The sequence below is a fragment of the Jaculus jaculus genome, chromosome 1 (genome assembly GCF_020740685.1).
Source record: "Jaculus jaculus isolate mJacJac1 chromosome 1, mJacJac1.mat.Y.cur, whole genome shotgun sequence".
In the NCBI taxonomy this organism is placed as follows: domain Eukaryota; kingdom Metazoa; phylum Chordata; class Mammalia; order Rodentia; family Dipodidae; genus Jaculus; species Jaculus jaculus.
The window spans coordinates 295,435,814-295,457,341 of NC_059102.1; the positions used below are offsets into that span (position 1 = coordinate 295,435,814).

The following is a 21,528-nucleotide window of genomic DNA, read 5'->3' on the forward strand; positions in this document are numbered from 1 at the left end:
GGTGTGCCAGGGCCTCCAGCCACTGCAAACGAACTCCAAACACGTGCGCCCCTTGTTCCCCTTGCGCATCTGGCTAATGTGGATCCTGGGGAATTGAGCCTTGAACTGGGGTCCTTAGGCTTCACAGGCAAGCACTAAACCACTAAACCATCTCTCCAGCCTGGATTTCACATTTTAAGAGGTGCACTCCCTAGGGAAGAAAGCACTGACAGGAACTGTAGTTTATAAAGCACCAGGGCTGACAAGGTCACCGAAGATTTCAACTAAAGTGGCCTGCTGGCTGTGGTGGCACATACCTGTAATCTTAGCACTTGGGAGACTGAGGCATGAGGAGTCCAAGCTCAAGGCCAGCTGGGCCAACCAAAGAAATAAGAAAGATATTGGATTAGCTTAGGTTTGGATTTTAATAATATCTCAAGGGAGCCAGGCATGGTGGTGTAGGCCATAATCCCAGCATTCTGGAGGCAAAGGTCGCAGGATTGCTGTGAGTTTGAGACCAACCTGGAACTACAAAGTTTATATATTTGAAGGGTTAGAGAGATGACTCAGCAGTTAAAGGTACTTGCTTAAAAAGCTTGCTGGCCTGGGTTTGATTCTCCAGTACCAATGTAAAAGCCAGCTGGACAAAGTGGCTTAGTGGTTACAGGAGCTTGCTTGTAAAGCTGGACATCCCTGGTTTAAATCCCCAGCACCCACATAAAGCCAGATATACAAAGTGGAACCTGTGTCTGTAGTTCATTTGCAATGGCTAGAGGCCCTAGCAAGACCATTCTTTCTCTCTCTCTCTTCCTCAAATAAATACATACAAAAAAGGAAAAAAAAAAAACAGTTCTTGATTTGATAAGGAAATTAGTCAAAACACAACAAAATAAGGGAAGAGATTGAGTGAAGGAAGGGTGGGGGAAGGTTAATCAAAATCTAAGAGGAGGGCTGAAGATATGGCTTAGTGGTTAAGCACTTGCCTGTGAAGCCTAAGAAACCCAGTTCAAGGCTTGATTCCCCAGGATCCATGTAAACCAGATGCACAAGGTGGCACATGCACCTGGAGTTTGTTTGCTGTGGCTGGAGGCCCTGGTGTGCCCTCTTTCTCTCTATCTGCCTCTCTCTCATTCACTCTCTCTCTGTGTGTGTGTGTCTGTTGTTCTCAAATAAAAATAAACAAAATTTTAAAAAAATCTAAGAGGCTATGAATAAGTCATATGGAAACCTATTTTTAAGACAATGGTACATCCTAAAGCCATAGATTGTTACTAAAACATTTTTAGTGCCAGGGATGGGATACCTTCCAGTGAGTTGTTGGCCAGGGAAGTCCCTGATGCCCACAAAACATTACAGGCCATTGCTGAGGCTGTTGGTTTCCCACCAGGAATAGATGGTAAGACCCTATTGCTGAAGACTAAGAACTCTTGCTGGAGCTGAACTAAAAACCTCCTCGGTGTAAACCAGCTGACAGAAAGCTGGAAAAAGCTAGACTGCATGCAACTCCATTGGTGAGAGAGAAGTCATCAGTGGAGATAAACAAAAGTGAACACTGCAAGCCTTGATATGGACCAACCAGGCCAAATGAGCCAATGGATGCAATAGTGGCATGTCTGTTATGGGGGAAACTAACCACTCTGTAATTGAACTGGAGGCCTGCTCTATGGGAGAGAATATATGCCTGATACTGAAAACCTATGTTAGGGGAGGTCATGAACCCTAGGGGTGTAACACCTGTTGGTATCTGGTAAATGCATATATTATGCTCACCAAACTGCCCAGTAAGCACTTCTCTTAATGTCCATACCCATATATTAATGCTACTTTTAAATTTTTTAAAATATTTTATATTTATTTATTTATTTAACAGAGAAAAAGAGAGAGAGAGACAGAATGGGCATGCCAGGGCCTCTAGCCATTGCAAATGAACTCCAGATGTGTGCTCCCCCTTGTGCATCTGGCTTACGTGGGTCCTGGGGAATCGAACCTGGGTCCTTTGGCTTTATAGGCAAGTGCCTTAACTGCAAAGCCATCTCTCCAGCCCCTACTATCACTTTTGAATAGAGATGCTGTTCTTTTCAAATGGCAGTGACCTCTGAGATGACTCAGAAGGTACCATGGTGCTGAGAAGTGACAGAGGAGTGCTGAGCACTGAAACATCTCTATCACACCTTCCAAGGCTTAGGGTCTATTGCAGAAGAGGTGGTGGAAAGAATGTGAGAGCCAAAGGAAGGTCAGGGCTCCTTACAATGGACTCTTCCAGACCCAAAATGGCCTGGATATCCCTGACCTCACAGTGCCTGACACTACCTACACAAGACCATCATAATAGGAGGAAAACATCATGACATCAAAATAAAAGAGACTGATGGGGGCGGGGAGATATGATGGAGAGTGGAGTTATGAAGGGGAAAGTAGGAGAGGTGATTACCATGGTTTATTGTCTATAATTATGGACGTTGTCAATAATAAAAAGAAGCTAAAAAATTTAAAAAAAGACACAGGGAAGTCTGAATCTGAGTTTAAGAATGCTTACCGGGAGAGATAGAAAGGTGTTGAAAAAGTCAGCAAAGATTTCGTCCTCCAGAAGAATGATAAGATTTGTAGAACCGATGATCTCTATAAGGGGACAGAACCAACGAGTCAAGTTCATGATCAGGGCTGCGATCTGACTGAGACGATGAAGCAACTGGACAGACAGATCACTTACATGACCTCATCCTGGCACAACGATGGCCCTTAGTGCCATCTCACTCAGTGTTCCTTCTTCTGTGTCTCTCTTCTCTGTCACCCTGCCAACACACTCCCAGCCATGGGACCTCACTGTCCTACAAGAGCTTCCCACTTCATTTATAAGTGACAGTGGTTTCCTTACTGTGGACTTTTTTTTTTAATGGGAATTCTGCCCTTTAATGTGACAGGATTCACCTAAGCCTTCTTACACAGGACAGTACTTCCAGTATTTAAGAAATGTCCCAACCTGTTCCCCCTCTTTTCTACCTGCTCCTCATTGGCTGGAGTATAGCCAGGTCACGGCAAATGCTTCCTAGGACAGCATGCCAAAGACTGTGCCTATATTGTGGGTAACATGAGCACTGCCTGAAATGGGGTTCACTTTGGGGACTCTGGCATTGCCTTATTAACTCCACCATACTTACTCTCACCTTTCAGGAAACAAGGATAGAAATTTAAGTGTATCACACTCAGATTTCACTTGGATGGTTTGGTCCCAGCAACACAGTTTTCTTGCATACTGATTGAGTCATGCAGTGTTTATCACTTCCTTCAGGTCTGGTAATTGTTTTCCTCAGAGGAATCAGAAACTATAAATGCTAAAGGTCACAAAGCCAAGCATAGAGACCCTTGCTGGACTAGGTGACCTCCCTAAAGTTATTCTGATTCACTGGCTGTGCTATTTTTTTTTTGGCTTTGTTTGTTTGTTTATTTTTGAGTTATGGTCTCACTGTAGCCCAGGCTGACCTGGAATTCACTATGTAGTCTCAGGCTGGCTTTGAATTCATGGATATCCTCCTCCCTCTGCCTCCTGAGTACTGGGACTAAAGGCATGCGCCAGTATGCCAGGCTCCACATAGAGAAACTTTATCTCAAAAACAACAAACAAGCTGGGTGTGGTGGCACACACCTTTAATCCCAGCACTTGGAGGCCGAGGTAGGAGGATCACTGTGAGTTCGAGGCCACCCGGAGACTACATAGTGAATTCTAGGTCAGCCTGGGCTAGAGTGAAACCCTACCTTGGAAAAACAAAAAAGTCTCTCTATGTGGCTTGGGCTATCCAGCAGTCTTCAACTTGCAGCAATCCTCCTGCTTCAGCTTCCCAAATGCTGGGGTTACAGGCATAAGCCATCATCCCGGGCTTTACCCATGCTCTTTAGAGTACAATACTTAAAGGCTGGGGATGCAGCTCAGTTGTCAGATGTTTGCATAGCATGCAAAAAGCTCTGGGTTCAGTCTCTGCACCTTATAAATCAGGTGGTATGCACCTTAGGTGGAGGCAGGAAAAGCAGAAGTTTAAGGTCAGCTTTGGCTATGAAGCTTGAGGCCAGCCTGGAGCATATGAGAACTTGTCTCAAAAAATAGAGCTGGGGCTGGAGAGATGGCTTAGCGGTTAAGCGCTTGCCTGTGAAGCCTAAGGACCCCGGTTCGAGGCTCAGTTCCCCAGGTCCCACGATAGCCAGATGCACAAGGGGGCGCACGTGTCTGGAGTTCGTTTGCAGAGGCTGGAGGCCCTGGCGCGCCCATTCTCTCTCTCTCCGTCTTTCTCAAATAAATAAATGTCACTCTCAAATAAATAAATAAACAATGAACAAAAAAAAATAGAGCTGGAGTAGGGCGTGGTGGTGCACGCCTTTAATCCCAGCACTAGGGAGGCAGAGGTAGGAGGATTGTCGTGAGTTCAAGGCCACCCTGAGACTCCATAGTGAATTCCAGGTCAGCCTGGGCTGGAGAGATGGCTTAGCAGGCAAGGTACTTGCCTGTGAAGCCTAAGGACCATTCCCCAGTATCCACGCTAGCCAGATGCATAAGGGGGCGCATGCATCTAGAGTTCATTTGCAGTGGCTAGAGACCCTGGTGCACACAGTCTCTCTCTCTGCCTTTTCCTCTCTCTCTCTTAAATAAATAAATAAAATATGTAAAAAGCAAGCAAAAATCCTTCTTAGAGTACAGAATTTAGTGAACAAAAAGCTAATCATTGTATCACTCACCCAACACACCTCCTCACGCTGAGAGTTTGTGATGAAAGGCGGTCACTATTAACGTTAACAGTCTATGTTTCAGTCTAGTGAGTGTCTGATGAGAACAGGTGTCATTTGCAGTCACTGGAGTGCAGTCTTGGTAACATAAGGAGAGGAAGCAATGGCATCTGCCACCTTTCCTGTTGACACCAGGTGGTGCTTGTCTTTGAATAACAACAGAATCCAGAAAATTCCAAGCCCTGCTGTGAGGGCAGAGCTGGTGTCAGCCCAGCCTCTGGTCCAGGCCAGCCGGCCTCCTGTAGTGTAAATTCCCCAAGTGTCTGCCTTCCACCCCTTTCCAGGGCTCGACTCCTTTATGAGCACGCCCTCAGTTATTTAACACGAGACATGGACGAGTCCCAAGTCTAGGCTTTCCACCCGAACTTCTCTCTTTGGCTATAGTTTTAAATCTCTAATGAGCATTAGTTTTTGAGCATTAGTTTATCTAATCCAGAAAACTGACATTTATCTTCTCCCTCTCTCTCACTTCTTCCTCTTTCTCTCTCTCTCTTCCCTCTCTTGTTTGGGGTTCTTTTGCTCTCTGGTTTGTTCCCTCTCTGCTCCCACATGCAGTAGTGGTCCATGCAATGTGCTTTCTCTTTTGTCCTTTTTTTTTTGTTCATCTTTTATTTATTTATTTGAGAGTGACAGAGAGAGAGAGAGAAAGAGACAGAGAGAGAGAGATTGAGAACGGGCGCGCCAGGGCTTCCAGCCACTGCAAACGAACTCCAGATGCATGCGCCCCCTTGTGCATCTGGCTAACGTGGGTCCTGGGGAACTGAGCCTCGAACCAGGGTCCTTAGGCTTCACAGGCAAGCGCTTAACCGCTAAGTCATCTCTCCAGCCCTCTTTTGTCCTTTTGGAATCTACCTTCCCCTGTCCATCCATGTGGTCTCTCTTTATTTGAGGACTTTATCATCTCTCTCCTAGACTACTGAATCAGTTTCTTGAATGGTCTCCCTAGTTCCAGTATCTTCCAAGTTCCCTCCACAACACTGTCACCATAGTACCATAGGGTTGTTCCTAAAACCCTTCAAAGTCTCCTCAGTGTTCTGTAAGACCCAGTCCAAACTCTTGGCACATGATCTTGTTTTAAGAGAGGCTTTATTAGATTAAGAGAAGAAAAGGGGTGGGGAGTATTATAAAGAGCTTCTGCCCATGAGGAGGCAGGAGGGGTCGTGGCCTCTCCTTAGCGTACCATGCGCTGCTCCATGCTATCTTGCTTTTGCCTCCTGGCTCATCTCCTGTCACTTGCTACCATCCTTCCCCCCACCCCCGCAAGTCCCCATTTGTAAGCCAAGACACGTCTGCTTCCTGATCATGCTGCTGATTCTGACATCAAATCTCTTGACATTCTTCCAGAATCTCATGGCCTGAAACGTTCTCTCCAGCCCAGCTGGCTTCACAAATTCCTAACAAGCCAGTAAGAACAGGCTCACATAGAATCATCTCGACAGAACCTCCCCCAGCAGATAGGGTCTCACTCTAGCTCAGGCTGATCTGGAATTAACTGTGTAGTCTCAGGGTGCCCTCGAACTCACGGGCGATCCTCCTACCTCTGCCTCCCGAGTGCTGGGATTAAAGGCGTGCGCCACCACACCCGACTTGGGATATGGATTTCTTGAGTGAAAATGTCTCAGGGACCCTCCGAGTGGAGGACCGTGGGGCTTGGCAGCAGTTTCCCAGCTCTTTGTTTCCCCTGTCTACACTACACTACTGACCAGGCTTGCCTAGGGTAGAGCTTGTCCCTGGCAAGTAGTCTCGGCGCTGGCCAGCCGGGCGCTCCTGTCCTTTGCCAGTCCGGCTCTTCCATCCCCTCCCCTCTGGCTTTCCCCTCCCACTCCACATGACAGCAGAAGAAATCACTGGGTGATCCTGAGCCCCACACTGACCAGGCGTCTTTCTGGAGACCTCCCTCGGGGCACCGTGACTTATTCTACATGTCACCAATGTCCCAGAAGTTCATCTGAATGGCCCCTCCTATCAACACCTGGGAGAGCCGGTGGTTGGGCCTGGGGAGCGGCGTGTCCCCCTCTCAGACTCACCCGCGTTGCTCATGCTGCTGGGCTCTGGCTGCCGCTCCGATTGCGCCGCAGCTCAACTAACCGGGGTCAACAGAAATCACCCTGAGAACGCGCCGCTTGGGAGTTCCAGGTTCCGCTCCGTCCGCGTTCTGTTTATCTCTGACGAAGACACGTCTTTATCTTTTGGTTTTTTTGTTTGTTTGTTTGTTTTGCTTGTTTGAGGTAGGGTCTCACTCTAGCTCAGGCTGACCTGGAATTCACTATGTCGTCTCAGGGTGGCCTCGAACTCATGGCGATCCTCCTACTTCTGCCTCCCGAGTGCCGGGATTAAAAGCGTGCGCCGCCACGCCCAGCTCAGAGAGAACTTTACCTAACCTAGATCCCCCTGATTGCCAGACTTGAGGCTACACCATTGTGTGGGCACTGAGAGGTTCTTTCTAAGTCTGCCCAAGACCTCCTATACCATGGTGATTATTTATGGTTTTTTTTTTGGGGGGGGTGGTTTGAGGTAGGGTCTCACTCTAGCCCAGGCTGACCTGGAATTAACTGGGTAGTCTCAGTGTGGTCTCGAACTCACGGTGAGCCAACTACCTCTGCCTCCCAAGTGCTGGGATTAAAGGCCATGAGGACTTTAAAAAATTATTTATTTTATTTGAGAGAGAGAAAGAGGCAGATAGAGAGAAAGAGGACATGAGCATGCCAGGGCCTTCAGCCTCTGTAAATGAACTCCAGACACATATATCACCATGTGCAGCTGGCTTATATGGGTCCTGGGGAATCAAACCTGAGTCCTTTTGGCTTCACAGGCAAATGCTTTAACTGCTAAGCCATCTCTCCATCCCCCATGGTGACTTTTGCCATTAATAACTTCAGCCCACAGATAATAAGCAATATCTCGGACTGGAGAGATTGCTTAGTGGTTAAGGCTCATGTTTGTGAAATCTAAGGACCCAGGTTCGATTCTCCAGGTCCCACATAAGTCAGATGCACATGGTGGCTCATGCATCTGGAATTCATTTGCAGTGTCTGGAGGCCCTGGTGTGCCCATTCTCCCTCCCTCCCTCCCTCCCTCCCTCTCTCTCCCTCTCTCTGCCTCAAATAAATAAATTTAAATTAAAGAAAAATAAGGACTATCTCCTGGATATTATATCGACTTAAAACAACAACCTTGAGCTGGAGAGATGACTCAGAGGTTAAAGGCACTTGCTTGTAAAGCCTGATGGCCGCGGTTCAATACCACAATACTCATGTAAAGCCAGACACACAAAGTGGTGCATGTATCTGGAATTTGTTGAGTGGCAAGAGGTCCTTGTGGGCCTATGAGCACCCCCTCTGTCTTCTCTCTCTCTCTCTTTCTCTCCTGCTTACAAAAAAATAAAGAGAATTTTTTTGGGGGGGGGGTTGAGAGATGGCTTAGAGGTTAAAGCACTTGCCTGCAAAGCCAAAAGACCCAGGTTTGATACTGCAGTATCCATGTAAAGCCAAATGTGCAAGGTGGCGCATGCATCTGGAGTGTATTTGCAGTGGGTAGAGGACGTGGAGCACCTATTCTCTCTCTCTCAAATAAATAAATAGAATTATTTTTCGAGGTAAAGTCTCGCTCTGGCCCAGGCTGACCTGGAATTTGCTATTTAGTATCAGAGTGGCTTCAAATTCACTTCAATCCTCCTACCTCTGCTTCCCGAGTGCTGGGATTAAAGGCATGCACCACCACACCTGGCTTAAACAGAATATTAAAAAAAAAAAAAAATTGGATTCTTCCAAAACGAATGACACTGGGCCGGGCTGTTTCTCAGTGGTAGAGTACTAGCCTTGCATGTGTGAGCCAGTAGGCTCAATCCCCAGCACCGCAGATATAAATAAATAAATACAGAAATAAAGGATGTCGGGAGTGGTGGCCCACACTTATAAACCCAGCACTTGGAAGGTAACAGGTAGGAGGGTCGCTGTGAGTTTGAGGCCAGCCTGAGACTACATAGGGAATTCCTGGGCTAGAGCAAAACCCTACCTTGAAAAAACAAACAAAATAAATAAATGGCGTATATAATGAGGTACTCCCACATTCCTAAGGGTGGCGTGCTTTCACTCTAACTAGTCCTAATCATTGCTTCGTCATCTTCCCCACAGCTTCACAAGGCTCCAAGACGTGGGAGGAAGTCGGCCAACAGGAGCGCAGCCTTAGGAGACGGCAGTGCTGCTGGCTGTGGCTCTAGGCGCTCGTGGCCCCAGCCCTTCAAGATGTAGCTCCCAGAGGGACGGGATTGGACGTCATAAAAACCTTTGTGACATTAAACTCCCTGGAGCTTTTGTTGAGAGCATAAATTGGGCTTGAGAGATGGCTTAACAGTTAAGGCACCTGCCTGCGAAGCCTAAGGACCCATATTCAACTGCCCAGATCCCATGTAAGCCAGACACACAAGGTGAAGCATGCCCAAGGTTGTACATACACATAAGGGGGTGCACACATCTGGAGTTCAGTTTCAGTGGCTGGAGGCTGTGGCGTGCCAATTCTCTTTCTCTATCACTCATTAAAAAAAAAAAAAAAAATCCTGGGCTGGGGAAATGGCTTAGTGGTTAAGGCATTTGCCTGCAAAACCTAGGGACCCCAGTTTCATTCTCCAGGACCCACGTAAGCCAGATGCACAAGGGGGCAAATGCATCTGGAGTTTGGAGTTTGTTTGCAGCGGCGAGAGGCCCTGGCATGTCTATTCTCTCTATCTGCCTCTCTCTCTCTCTTTCTCTCTCACAAATAAATAAATAAAATATTTTAAAAAATAAAACCAAGAGCAGAAATTATCACAGCCTTCCCCTGGTAATTTTGATCATAGGGGCTGGAGTGAGACCTGGGAGTTTAATATTGCTTGTAAGTACCAGAAATAAGGATTATCATAAGGCAAATATAGGAAATGCTCTTATATAAATTAGAAAGACCCTAGTTCACATATCAGTTACTAAGCATGATTTGGACCATCTTACATGTAATGACTTCCCAAAGCTCTGGTCATCTTTTCACCCCAGTATACAGCGTGACCCTGAAAATGGCCCCAAATCTTTGGCAGATATTAGGAAGAAAACTCATAGAAAAGACTTGGAAAGATATTGCAAGCTTCATCCCAAAAAGAAAAATATTTTGTTTTGTTCATTTGTCTTTTTTCTTTCCTTTCTCCCTCCTTCCCTCTTTCTTTCCTTCTTTTTTCTTTCTTTATTCCCCTCCCTCCCTCCCTCTTCCTTTCCCTCTTCCTTTCCTTTCTTTCTTTCTTTTTTCTTTTTCTTTTTTTTTTTTTTTTTTTTTTTTTTTGCTTTTTTGAGGTAGGGTCTCAGTCTAGCTCAGGCTGACCTGGAATTCACAATGTAGTCTCAGGGTGGCCTCAAACTCACAGCGATCCTCCTACCTCTGCCTCCCGAGTGCTGGGATTAAAGGCGTGCGCCACCACGCCTGACTTTTTCTTTCTTTCTTTCTTCCTTCTTTTCTTTTCTTTCTTTCTTTCTTTCTTTCTTTCTTTCTTTCTTTCTTTCTTTCTTTCTTTCTTTCTCTCTCTCTCTCTCTCTCTCTCTCTCTCTCTCTCTCTCTCTCTCCCTCTCTCTTTCCTTCTTGAAACACTTTAGCCCAGGTCTCACTCTAGCCAAGGCTGATCTGGAATTTTCTTGTCACACAGGCTGTCCTGGGACTAAAGTCATGTGCCACCTCACCTGTGCTTTCTTTTTACTTGAGACCTCGTAGACAGAGCTGCAACGTGTACGAAGGTCCTCATTCTCTGGCTCATTTTAACTACTTCTTAATTCATTCACTCAACAAATATTTATTGAGCACTCCATGTGGCAAACTCTTCTAGATGTTTTGGGTGTGTCAACAAATAGAGCAGTCAGAATTGCACAGAGTTTATATTCTCCAGTCATGATTTTATTGGGCTGCCCGCACATTATTTCCAGATACTCCGTGATCAGTCACCACTAAAATGGTCTGTGTGCTAGATCGTTTTCATGTACACTGCACAGCTACCTTCCATGGTAACCACGCTTACTCTGTCTTTGGCAGGTAGCACCGCCTTTCCTACAACTCAAAGCCAGTTTCCAGCGACCACACATTCCTCCAGATCTGTGGTCCCCGCGGTGACACTGCTGCTACCTCTCTACCACTGAGCACTCATTGTCAAAGACACCCCATACGTGACCTCATTGCCCCGACCTCTGGTGTCACCTCCCCATGATGACAGGTTCTAGTTGAGTATGTGATTTTGTAAAAGTCATGCCTTTAATCCCAGCACTAGGGAGGTGGAGGTAGGAGGATATGTGTGTGTGTGTGTGTGTATATGTGTATATATATATATATATATATATATATATATATATATAATTTTATTTATTTATTTATATATATATATAATTTTATTTATTTATTTTCAAGCAGAGAGACAGAGGGAGAGCATGAGACATCAAGGGAATGAGCACACCAGGGCCTCTTGCCATTGCGAATGAACTCCAGATGCTTGCACCACTTTATGCATCTGGCTTCATGTGGGTACAGGGGAATTGAACCCAGGCCATCAGGCTATGTATGCAAGTGCATTTAACTGATGAGCCATCTCTTTGACCCTTATTTTATTTTTGAAAAGATCACACTCTTTTTCTTTTGGTTTTTCAAGGTAGAGTCTCACTGTAGCTCAGGCTGACCTGGAATTCACTATGTAGTCTCAGGCTGGCCTCGAACTCACGGTGATCAACCTACCTCTGCCTCCCAAGTGCTGGGATTAAAGGTGTGCGCCACCTCGCCTGGCTAAGATCACACTCTTATATCCCCTCTCCCCAGTGAAGCATGTGATTCTTGAGTCTAGGGCAGGTCCCCCAGACCTTTATGCCAGGGCTGGGAGAGGAAATAGCTCATTCACAGGAGGAGACAGCCCCTCTAAGATTCGTCCAATGATATTTCACCTCAAATAGGAGGAGGAGTCAGAGACTGAATGATCAAGAGATTGTAAAGACTGACTCTCTTGCTCTTTTTCTGGCACACACCGCCCCTCTGTCTCATTGGTTAGATTCTGTGCTTATTTGTAGCCACACACACAACAGAGCTACCTGATGGTTCTGGATACTTGTACAACACCTGCTTATGCATTTTCTTCTGCCTTTTCATCCCTCCTGCACTTTTTTTTTGAGGCAAGCCCAACAGACTGCCCCCCCCCTTTATAAGAGTGTGGTGGTTTGAGTCAGGTGTCCCCCATAAACTTAGGTGTTCTGAATGCTAGGTTCCCAGGCAATGGAGATTTGGGAATTAATGCCTCCTAGATGCAGTACATGTTGGGGACGGGCTTATGGGTGTTACAGCCAGTTTCTCCTGGCCGTTGTTTAGCATACTCTCCTATTGCTGTTGTCCACCGTATGTTGGTGAGGGGGGGATGTCCACTCTCTACTCATGTCATCGTTTGCTCCTGCCATCATGGAGCTTCCCCTCGAGCCTGTAAGCCAAAATACCCCCCCCCACACACACACATACACACACACACACACACACACACACACACACACACACACACACAAACACACGCTGCTCTTGATCCCGTGATTTCTGCCAGCAATGCAAACCTGACTGCAACCGAGGAGGGGCGAAAGAGACAGAAAGGGAGTGAGAGAATTGGCGTGTCACGCCCTCGAGCCACTGTAATCAAACTCCAGATGCACGTGCCACCTTGCACATTTGTGTCATCTTGTGCATCTAGCTTGCATGAGAGCTGGAGAGTAGAACCTGGGTCCTCAGGCTTCACAGGCAAGCGCCTTAACCACTAAGCCATCTCTCCAGCCCCCTACTCCTGCTCTTAAAAAAAAAAGAAAAAAGTAGGGCTGGAGAAATGGCTTAGCGGTTAAGTGCCTGCCTGTGAAGCCTGATTCCCCAGGACCCACATTAGCCAGATGCACAAGGGGGCACATGCATCTGGAATTTGTTTTCAGTGGCTGGAGGCCCTGGCGTGCCCATTCTCTCTATATATATCTCTGCTTCTCCCTCCCTCCCTCCCTCCCTTCTTCCCTCTCTCTCTCTCTTTCTCTCTCTCTCTCTCTCTCTCTCCTCTCAAATAAATAAAATAAACAACAACAAAAGTAGCCTGGAGTGGTGTTGCATGCCTTTAATCCCAGCACTGGGGAGGCAAAGGTAGGAGGATAGCTGTGAGTTCAACACCACCCTGAGATATACAGAGTGAATTCCAGGTCAGCCTGAACTAGAGTGACACCCTACCTTGAGAAACAAAAACAAAAACAAACAAAATGTAACAGTAACAAATGGAGAGCAGGTGAGTAGGTGCCCTTTCGGTGCGTGTGAAGATGGTGACCTCTGGTGGGCATGAATGAATAGCACACTTTTGTCTCCAAATTTTTGTAATTTCGTATTTTCAATTTTTTCCTTCCCCTATTTTATGTGCTTTTGGTTTTGTTTCTCAAAGTGATTAGGATTGCTGTCATAGTTCTCCTAGATGCTGTGATATCGGGAGTACACAAATATCCTTGTCGCCCAAGCAACAGGTCCACCTATTTATCCTAACGTTATGTCAGGTCTTAACTATAATTCTTCCAGTAGTCCCTCTTCTATTTTGATGTCATTTTTCTTTTGCCATTCTCCATTATCCATTACAAAACATCGATGGACCAATAGTGTGCAGATTTTGTGCAGGTAACACAGCCATTGTAAAGTCATGAATACAATAGCCACTTTGTGTCTGGAAGCCAGTATTCCAAAGCACTCCTCCCCAACTTCGGTCTCTTACATTCTTTTGCCACTTTCCCCACACAGTTTCCAGCACCTTGGGGGGTGTGATAGATGTCTCATTTAGTCCTGACCCCATTTAGATCTTTCCACCCCCAGTATTCTATCCCTCTACTTAAATATTTAGTATCCTCTCCCCTCATCCCACTCTCACCCCCCTTTTAGCATCCTTGCCTCTACTGTCTGTGTGTGTGCGTGTGTGTGTGTGTGTGTGTGTGTGTGTGTGTGTGTGTGTGTTGGTGTGTCAGGGCTTTCTGCTGCTGTAAATGAATACCAGACATTTGTGCCACTTTTCTGCATCTGGCTGATATAGTTGGCTTAGGAACTGAACCTGGCTCAGAAGTCTTTGCGAGCAAGCACCATTGACCGCTGAGCAACACTCCCAGCCCCATCTGTGGACTGTTATTCCAACTTACATACAAAACATAAAAACAAGAAGCTAGGATCCACGTATGAGAAGAACACGCGGTGTTTGTCCTTCTGAGGTTGGGTCACCTCAGTACAATATTTTCAGGTCCATCCATTTTTGTTGCTGTTTTGAGACAGGGTCTCATATAGCCCAGGCTGATCTGGAACTCCAACTCCTCTTACAAGACTAAAAGACTGGGGGCTGGAGAGATGGCTTAGCGGTTAAGTGCTTACCTGTGAAGCCGAAGGACCCCGGTTCGAGGCTCGATTCCCCAGGACCCACGTTAGCCAGATGCACAAGGGGGCGCATGCATCTGCAGTTCGTTTGCAGTGGCTGGAGGCCCTGGCGTGCCCATTCTCTCTCTCCCTCCCTCCCTCCCTCTCTCTCTCTCTTTCTTTCTCTCTCGATCTGTTGCTCTCAAATAAATAAAAAAATAAACAAAATTAAAAGACTGGGCTAAGGCCTAAAAAGATACCCAAGGTGTGGGGGATAGACAAGAGGGTTGGTCTTGGAGGAGACAAGCAAGGAAAGGGGAAGGCCGAGCCGGGTCAAACAGAGCTCTACAGGCTAGAACCAGGAGGAAGCTTGGAGGCTCAGTACTACCAGACACATATTTGATTTCCACACCAGACACCCCTGTCCTTCTCCAGTGGAAAAAGCAGTGTGGTCTCCTGATCCCCTGACCTGGGATAAGCAAATGCAGGTCACATGCTGGGCTTCCAGCACGGGAAAAGATTGAGGTGTACCCATCTGAATGATTCTGGAAACATCCTCATCTCTTGGCGATAGCTCAGACTGCTCATAAGCTCTGTAAACCACAAGATGAAGCTTCCTGACAATCAGGTAACAACTTACCCTGATACAACCTAGCTTGTTTTTTCATTTATGCGTGCATGTTTGTAGAGTATAGGGTGTGTGTGTGTGTGTGTGTGTGTGTGTGTGTGTGTGTGCGCGTGCGCGCGCACGCATGTGTATATGTGCGTGTGTAGGCCAGAGGGGAACATCAGGCGTCCTCTTGTCACTCATCTGTGCATTGCTTGAGATGGGGTCTCTCCCTCAACCTGGAGCTGTCATCATCAAACCCCAGCAATTCTCTAGCTCCCTCCTCCTTCCCTTGTCCCATCCCCCAGGGACTGGGATTACAGATGTGTATGACAATGCTCAGCTTTTAAAAAGTTTTTATTTTTATTTTTTTCATGCAGAGAGCAAGAGAGATAGAGAGAAGAGAGCCAGACACAGAGAGAATGGGTATGCCAGGACCTGTAGTCACTGCAAACAAATTCCAGACACATGTGCCCCTTGTGTATCTGGCTATGTGGGTCCTGGAGATGAACCTGGGTCCTTTGACTTAATGGGCAAATGCCTCAACCACTAAGCCATCTCTCCAGCCCCGTGCTCAGCATTTTGCATAGGATCTGGAGAGTCTAACTCAATGGGCTGCAGGCGAGAGGCCTTCATGTTTAAGCAGCAAGCACTCTTAACCTCTGAGCATCTCCCCAGTCCACGTCTTCATGTTCCAGCAAGAAAAAACTGGCAGGAGGAGGGCTAGAACCCAACGACACGTCTAACTCTCCTAGGAACTAAAAGAGAAAAGGAAACGAGGATAATGACCTTCTGGAATCCTTTCCCCAGCCCCACTTTGCCCAAGTCAGATGTTTTGCTTTCATCAGGACTAAGGGAAACTTCATGTCCGAGGGTTCCAAGAATTTAGCTTCAAATTTTACTCCATTGACATCTGACATTATGTAGCGTAGCAAAGTCTCTAGCTGCCTTAAACCACTTTATTAACCCTTTTGGACTTTCGATTGCCCCCTGATAAACCTCACTGACAAGAAAGTTGTAGGATTGGAAAAGAAAAGCCTGCAGAATCAATTGGCTCGGGTAAGCCTGGAGCAGTGGGGAAGCAATGCTGAGAGAACCTGACTGTTGCTGAAGAGACTCATGGTCCTATGTCAGCAGGGCGGCTCTGCTCCACCGGATCTGCCGCAGGTGGAAGCTGTCTTCAAGGGTCTTTCTTTTTATAATTTTATTTAACTATTTGCAAGCAGAGAGAAATGGAGATAGAGAGAAGAAAGAATGGGTGCTCCAGAGCCTCTAGTCACTGCAAATGAACTCCAGATGCATGCACTACTTTGTGCATTGGGCTTTATGTCAGTATTTGGGACTCCAACCCAGGTTATTAAGCGTTGCAGGCAAGCACCTTAACTGCCGAGCCATCCCTCCAGCTCTCTCCAAGGGTCTTTCTGTCCAGTAAACCACAGAGTAATCAAAGAAAAGACCTCAAGAGGTTCTGTGAGCAGCAGCCTGGATTTAGGGGGAGCACTGCAGAAGTCCAGAAGGAGAAATGACTAGGTGTTACTACCATGGCTAAATTATGGTGATATGCGGATTGTGACTACTGAGGGGGCATTTGTGAAAAGACCCAGAGGCAGGATGGAGTAAATTTGTTACAGTGTTCTCATGGGAGGCGAATAAGTGGCACAGAAAGGTTCAGGGCAAGAAGATGTTGTGGCTGGAGTCGGTGGTGGTGGTGTGTGTGTTGGGGGGCGGTGGAACAGAAGAAGAAACACAGGGAGTGGCGAGTGAAGGTCATAGTTATGTGCCTCTCTCGGTCTATTTGCTTGCCTTGGCACACCTCAGCAGATGGGATGGAGAGAAGGAAAGGAGGGGAAGTATGCCTGTCCCCCCACAGTCTGCTGACTCTAGATGGGACATCTCAGAAAGAAGGGCACCTCCTCCTCTTCTTTGACAGTTCAGGTCCCTCCACTTCTCATCCAGAGGTCCTGGAGTGTGCAGACAGTAGAAAACCCATTGGGCAGATGCAGGCTCAAGCATTAGCAGAAAGGAAACAATACCACAAAGCAGAGAAACTGCAGATCCAGACCATCACAACAGCGCTGAAGGCCACAGGCCAGCAGAAGAAAATGGTGACAAGCGCTATGTCGTTTTGGTCACCGTCCACCCGTTTATAGACAGAGATCGGTTTGTGTAGCATAAGGCCTATCTGGATTAGCCAGGAGCCAGTGATGAGATACAGCAAGGCCTTCAGCGTCCAGCTCTGTGGCATGTTGGGAGTCCACAGCTCTATGGTCATCACCATGCCAGCAGAAACATGGCCTGGGTGAGCAATGTGTGGGCCTGCGGCTCCACTCCTTCTGTGTTCTGTGTGTGAGACCCTCGGGGCACAGGTTAAACATGCTCAGGGCTTGGGCACCTTGCTCCAGAACTGCCCATCGCCGGGCAGCAGGTTCTGGCTCATCGCCTCTGCACAGCCACCCAGGAAGTAGCTCATGTAGAAGGTGAGGTGCTGCTGCTGCTTGTGGTCCACGAAACTTCTCTGATTATCTATCTTGGTGATAAGTGCACACTGTCCATGAATGGTATTCAACTCATGGGCCACTAAAACGCAGGCATTCAATGTCTTCAAGAAGCCAACACAGTCCATTTGCCGAAGCCACGCCCATCTTCCTTTGCTGCAAGGGCCGTGTGGGAGATATTGGACAGGGCAGTTGCAAATCAAAGCTCTGGAGAGGAGTCGTGCTTGATAAAGTCCACCGATGAATAAGGTCAGGCCTGGGTATAAGTGGCCCTCAAGGCCTCCCATGGGACCCAAAACAGATAGGACCAAAGGCAGAAGTAAAAGGCTCAGGAATGTCCATTCACTCTAGGCTCTAGAGCTTGGAGGGAGCCTTCTACCACATTTTTATAACCTCTATCTCGCCCACAGCATGCACAGGCTGAAGGGACATGGTTTGAGGGGAGTCTACGGGTAGGATGGGTGGGTGTCCTGGTATCCGTTCTGGTCTTCTGCTCTGGTTCATTGAGAGCCCGCTGTTGACAAACTAGGATATCAGCTTGTTCTCCAACCCAGTGCCTGGGTATCTGCTCTCACATCCTATGCTGTGGGTCCTTCTGTCTCTCGGCCCACCTGTCCTTGGCCCCACCACTGCCTTCCTTCCTGTCTTAGTCCATTCAGGCTGAAAAATGCCGTAAGAAAAAGCAGTAACTAAATAGACCCTGTGGATTATACACACAAAAGAAATTTAGCTCTCACATTTCTAGAGGCTGAAAAGCCAAGGTCAAAATGCCAGAAGATTCAGAACCTGGTGAGGCCTGCCTCCCGTGGAAGCTCCGCCCTGCTGTGAAGTCACTGTGGCTGGGGCAAGGCTGATTCCTGGTGTTTCTTTGCTAGAGTTGCTGATACCCTAGTGAGTGCTTTGCCCTCAGGACCTAAACATCTTTCCAAAGGTCTCACTTCCTAATATCATGTTGTGTGTGGAGATTTCAACACATGAATTTGAAGGAACACAAACTTCTGATCATGGCATCTCCAAAATCACAGAACATAAGGAAGACTCCACAGGAAGCAGGGCGTTCACACACTGTGGTGCACGTTCCTGGAGATTCGAGGGTGGAGCTCCATTAGAGCAGTGCTTCCCCAGCATGCACCGGGCCCTGGCTTCAATCCCCAGCTCTGCATACTGTTCCTGGTGGCCCATGTTCCTAATGCCAGCACCGGGAGAGTAGAGGCAGAAGCATTTGAGGTCACAGCTATATAGTGAGTTTGAGGTCAGCTTGGGTTACATAAAACTGCCTCAAAAAATAAGAAGATTGAGCTGGGCGTGGTGGAGCACATCTGTAATCTCAGAAGTAGGAGGATCAATGTGAGTTCAGGGCCACCCTGAGACTACATAGTGAATTCCAGGACAGCCTGGGCCAGAGTGAAACACTATCTCAAAAAATCAACAAATAAGAAGATTGGGCCAAGTGTGGTGGTACATGCCTTTAATTGCAGTGCTTGGAAGGCTGAGGTAGGAGGATCACCATGAATTTGAGGCCATCCTGAGACCATAGAGTGAATTCCAGGTCAGCTGGGGCAAGAGTGAGACCCTAACTCAAAAAAAAAAAAGATAGGGCTGGGGAAATGTCTCAGCAGTTTGAGGCATTTGCATGCAGGGCCTGATGGCTTGTTCAGTTCCCTAGTGCCTACATGTAGCCAATGAAGCAGCAGTACATTTGTATGGAGTTTGGGTACTGCTAGGCCCTGGCATGTCCATGCACTTACTCTTTCTCTCCTCACAAGCAAATCAATCAATAAATAAACACATTTTATTTTATTTATTTGAGAGAGAGGTAGAGACACAAACACAGAGAGAATATGGGTGCACCAGGGCCTTCAGCCACTGTAAATGAACTCCAGACACATGCATCACCTTATGCCTCTGGCCTGCGTGGGTCCTGGGGAATTGAACCCAGATCCTTTGGTTTTTCAGGCAAACATCTTAACCACTAAGCCATCTCTCCAGCCCTCCATGACCTTTTAAAAAATTTAATTATTGGGCTGAGAGATGGCTTAGGGATTAAGGCACTTGCCTGTGAAGCCTAAGGAACTTGGTTTGACTCCTCAGAACCAATGTAAGCCAGAAGCCCAAGGTTACACATGGGCCCAAGGTCATACATATTCACAAAGTGGCACACACATCTGGAGTTCAATTGCAGTGGCTAAGGACCCTGGTGTGCCAATTCTCTCTCTCGTAAAAAAAAAAAAAAAAAATTTAAAGACCATTGAGAGCTGGGCATGGTGGCAGACACCTTTAATCTCAGCACTTGGAAGGCAGAGGTAGGTGGATCGCTGTGAGTTTGGGGCTGCCTGAGACTTCATAGTGAATTCCAGGTCAGCCTGGTCTAGAGTGAGACTTTACCTCAAAAAGACCATTGAGGGAGGGCTAAAAAATTATTCATTTACTAAAGGTGTTTGCTTGCAGAGCGTGTCAAATGGAGTTCAATTATCTGGCACCCACATAAAACCAGACCCACAATAATGATAATGTTTTTCATTTTAGAGTTAGTGCTTTAAAAAATAAAAAAGTTAAACAGGGCATGGTAGTGCATGCCTTTAATCCCAGCACTCAGGAGGCAGAGGTAGGAGGATCGCCGTGAGTTCAAGGCCACCCTGAGACTACGTAGTGAATTCCAGGTCAGCCTGGGCTAGAGTGAGACCCTACCTCGAAAAGCAAAAAAAAAAGAAGGAAAGAAAAAAAGGTTAGTGGTAAATACAGTAGTGTTGATTGCATCACAACTGCATGGTTTATAGACACTTTATAAATTTAACAAAATAATATCTACTCAGTATTAAACTCGAAGATGGCTGTAAGCAACAAGCCCTCAGCAACAGCTCCTGCCTTCTTCCTCGCTTCCCCTGGCTTGGCACACCCTTGGGCTGGCCCTTCCCATGACTCAGCTTCCTAAACCCACCAGTCAGGTCTCTCCCCTAGTCTGAGGATGAACTTCATCCTAACTGGGTGTTTGATTCTTATAACTGGGCCTGAGACACGTGTGTGTGTGTGTGTGTGTGTGTGTGTATAAACCTCTTAGCTCTTGGCTCTTAGCCCCTTTGGTGAGCTCTTAGCTCCTGTGACCCTCTGGCTGCTGACTTCCCTTCTCCTCTCTCAGCCCCTGTGTAAGGGGACCTTCTCCGCCTCCCTGCACCTTCCCAGCCAGGCTGAGGACTTCTTTTTGCCTGGGTGCTTTCCTGCTTGCTTTCTCTCTGTGTGTGTGTGTGTGTGTGTGTGTGTGTGTGTGTGTGTCTGTGTGTGTGCATGCATGCGTGCCCTTCCTCAGAGCTTTCTTTCCGGGGAGAGAGCTTCCTTTGTGAGAGAGACATTCTTGGTCTCTGCTCCCCCTGAGGGGGGAAGAATTTCTTTTGGTTTGGACTTTCCTCCTTTGCCTTTCCTCCTGACTCTCCCTGAAATATATTTCATAATTCATAAGTTACCCTTCTCTGAGTTCACATTTTCAATTCTTTGATAATTGGATAAGGGCACAAAGTTGAGGTTCACAGGCCTGCGGGGGGAGACATTCCCTGCATCTTTATGGACATCTAATCCCTCCCAGGACTGCAAGTTCTGCATCAATATTACATAGATTCTCTCTCTTCCCTTCTCTCTCTCTCTCTTTCTCTGTCTCTATCTCACCCACACTGGGCATTGGACCCATACGAGGCAAGGACTCTACCAGTGAGCTATATCCCAGCCCCAAAATTCAGCCAATGTTAATATGGTATGAGGAATGTGTTTGTAGCTCACTTGTCATTTATTTTTAATGTTCTTTGCTCTATCTAGTTCAGTCTTTCTATGTATCCCAGGCTGGCCTTGAATTCCTGATCTTCATGCCTCAACCATCCAAGGGCTAAAATTACAGGCATGTGCCATCACACCCAGCCCTTCACAGCCCGTTCATCAACACATTCTCCTTTCCAAGTAGGTTTTCTCATCAGTTCCTTGTACTCCATCCCACCCACTTCTTTGTCTAGGTATCACCACCACTGTATCCGTGAAACATCCTAAACTAGGTTCCAAACCTCCTCTTTCCCAGCCACACTTCAGCCAGGAGGGCTTTGAGAAGATGGCCAATCACACCACTGAGTGATTAAATTCTCCAGTGACATCTTGTTGCCTCAGAGATAGTATCCGTGTCCTCAGAACAAGCTTGAAGGTGCTTTGACCTGATATTTTATCCAGTTTCTTCAAAGCACGAGTTCAGTTTGGGGTAAGCATTTGTTCCACCCACTCTCTACCTGAGGAGCTCCTCTTCCTCATTTCTCCTTCTAG

The 21,528-nt window shown here is 47.0% G+C and overlaps 1 protein-coding gene and 1 pseudogene across 1 annotated transcript in view; both read right to left on the reverse strand.

The window, feature by feature from the left end:
* The window catches only part of Rgsl1 (regulator of G protein signaling like 1), a 73,553-nt gene extending 66,761 nt beyond the window's left edge, over positions 1-6,792 (reverse strand). The window contains exons 1-2 of the mRNA XM_045143545.1: positions 6,780-6,792; positions 2,516-2,598 (exon numbers count right to left, since the gene is read on the reverse strand). Of these exons, the coding sequence (XP_044999480.1) occupies positions 2,516-2,598; positions 6,780-6,792 (96 nt within the window). The remainder of the gene's footprint in view (positions 1-2,515; positions 2,599-6,779) is intronic.
* Positions 6,793-16,745: 9,953 nt separating this feature from the next.
* Positions 16,746-17,522, reverse strand: LOC101615935 (annotated as a pseudogene).
* Positions 17,523-21,528: the final 4,006 nt, after the last annotated feature.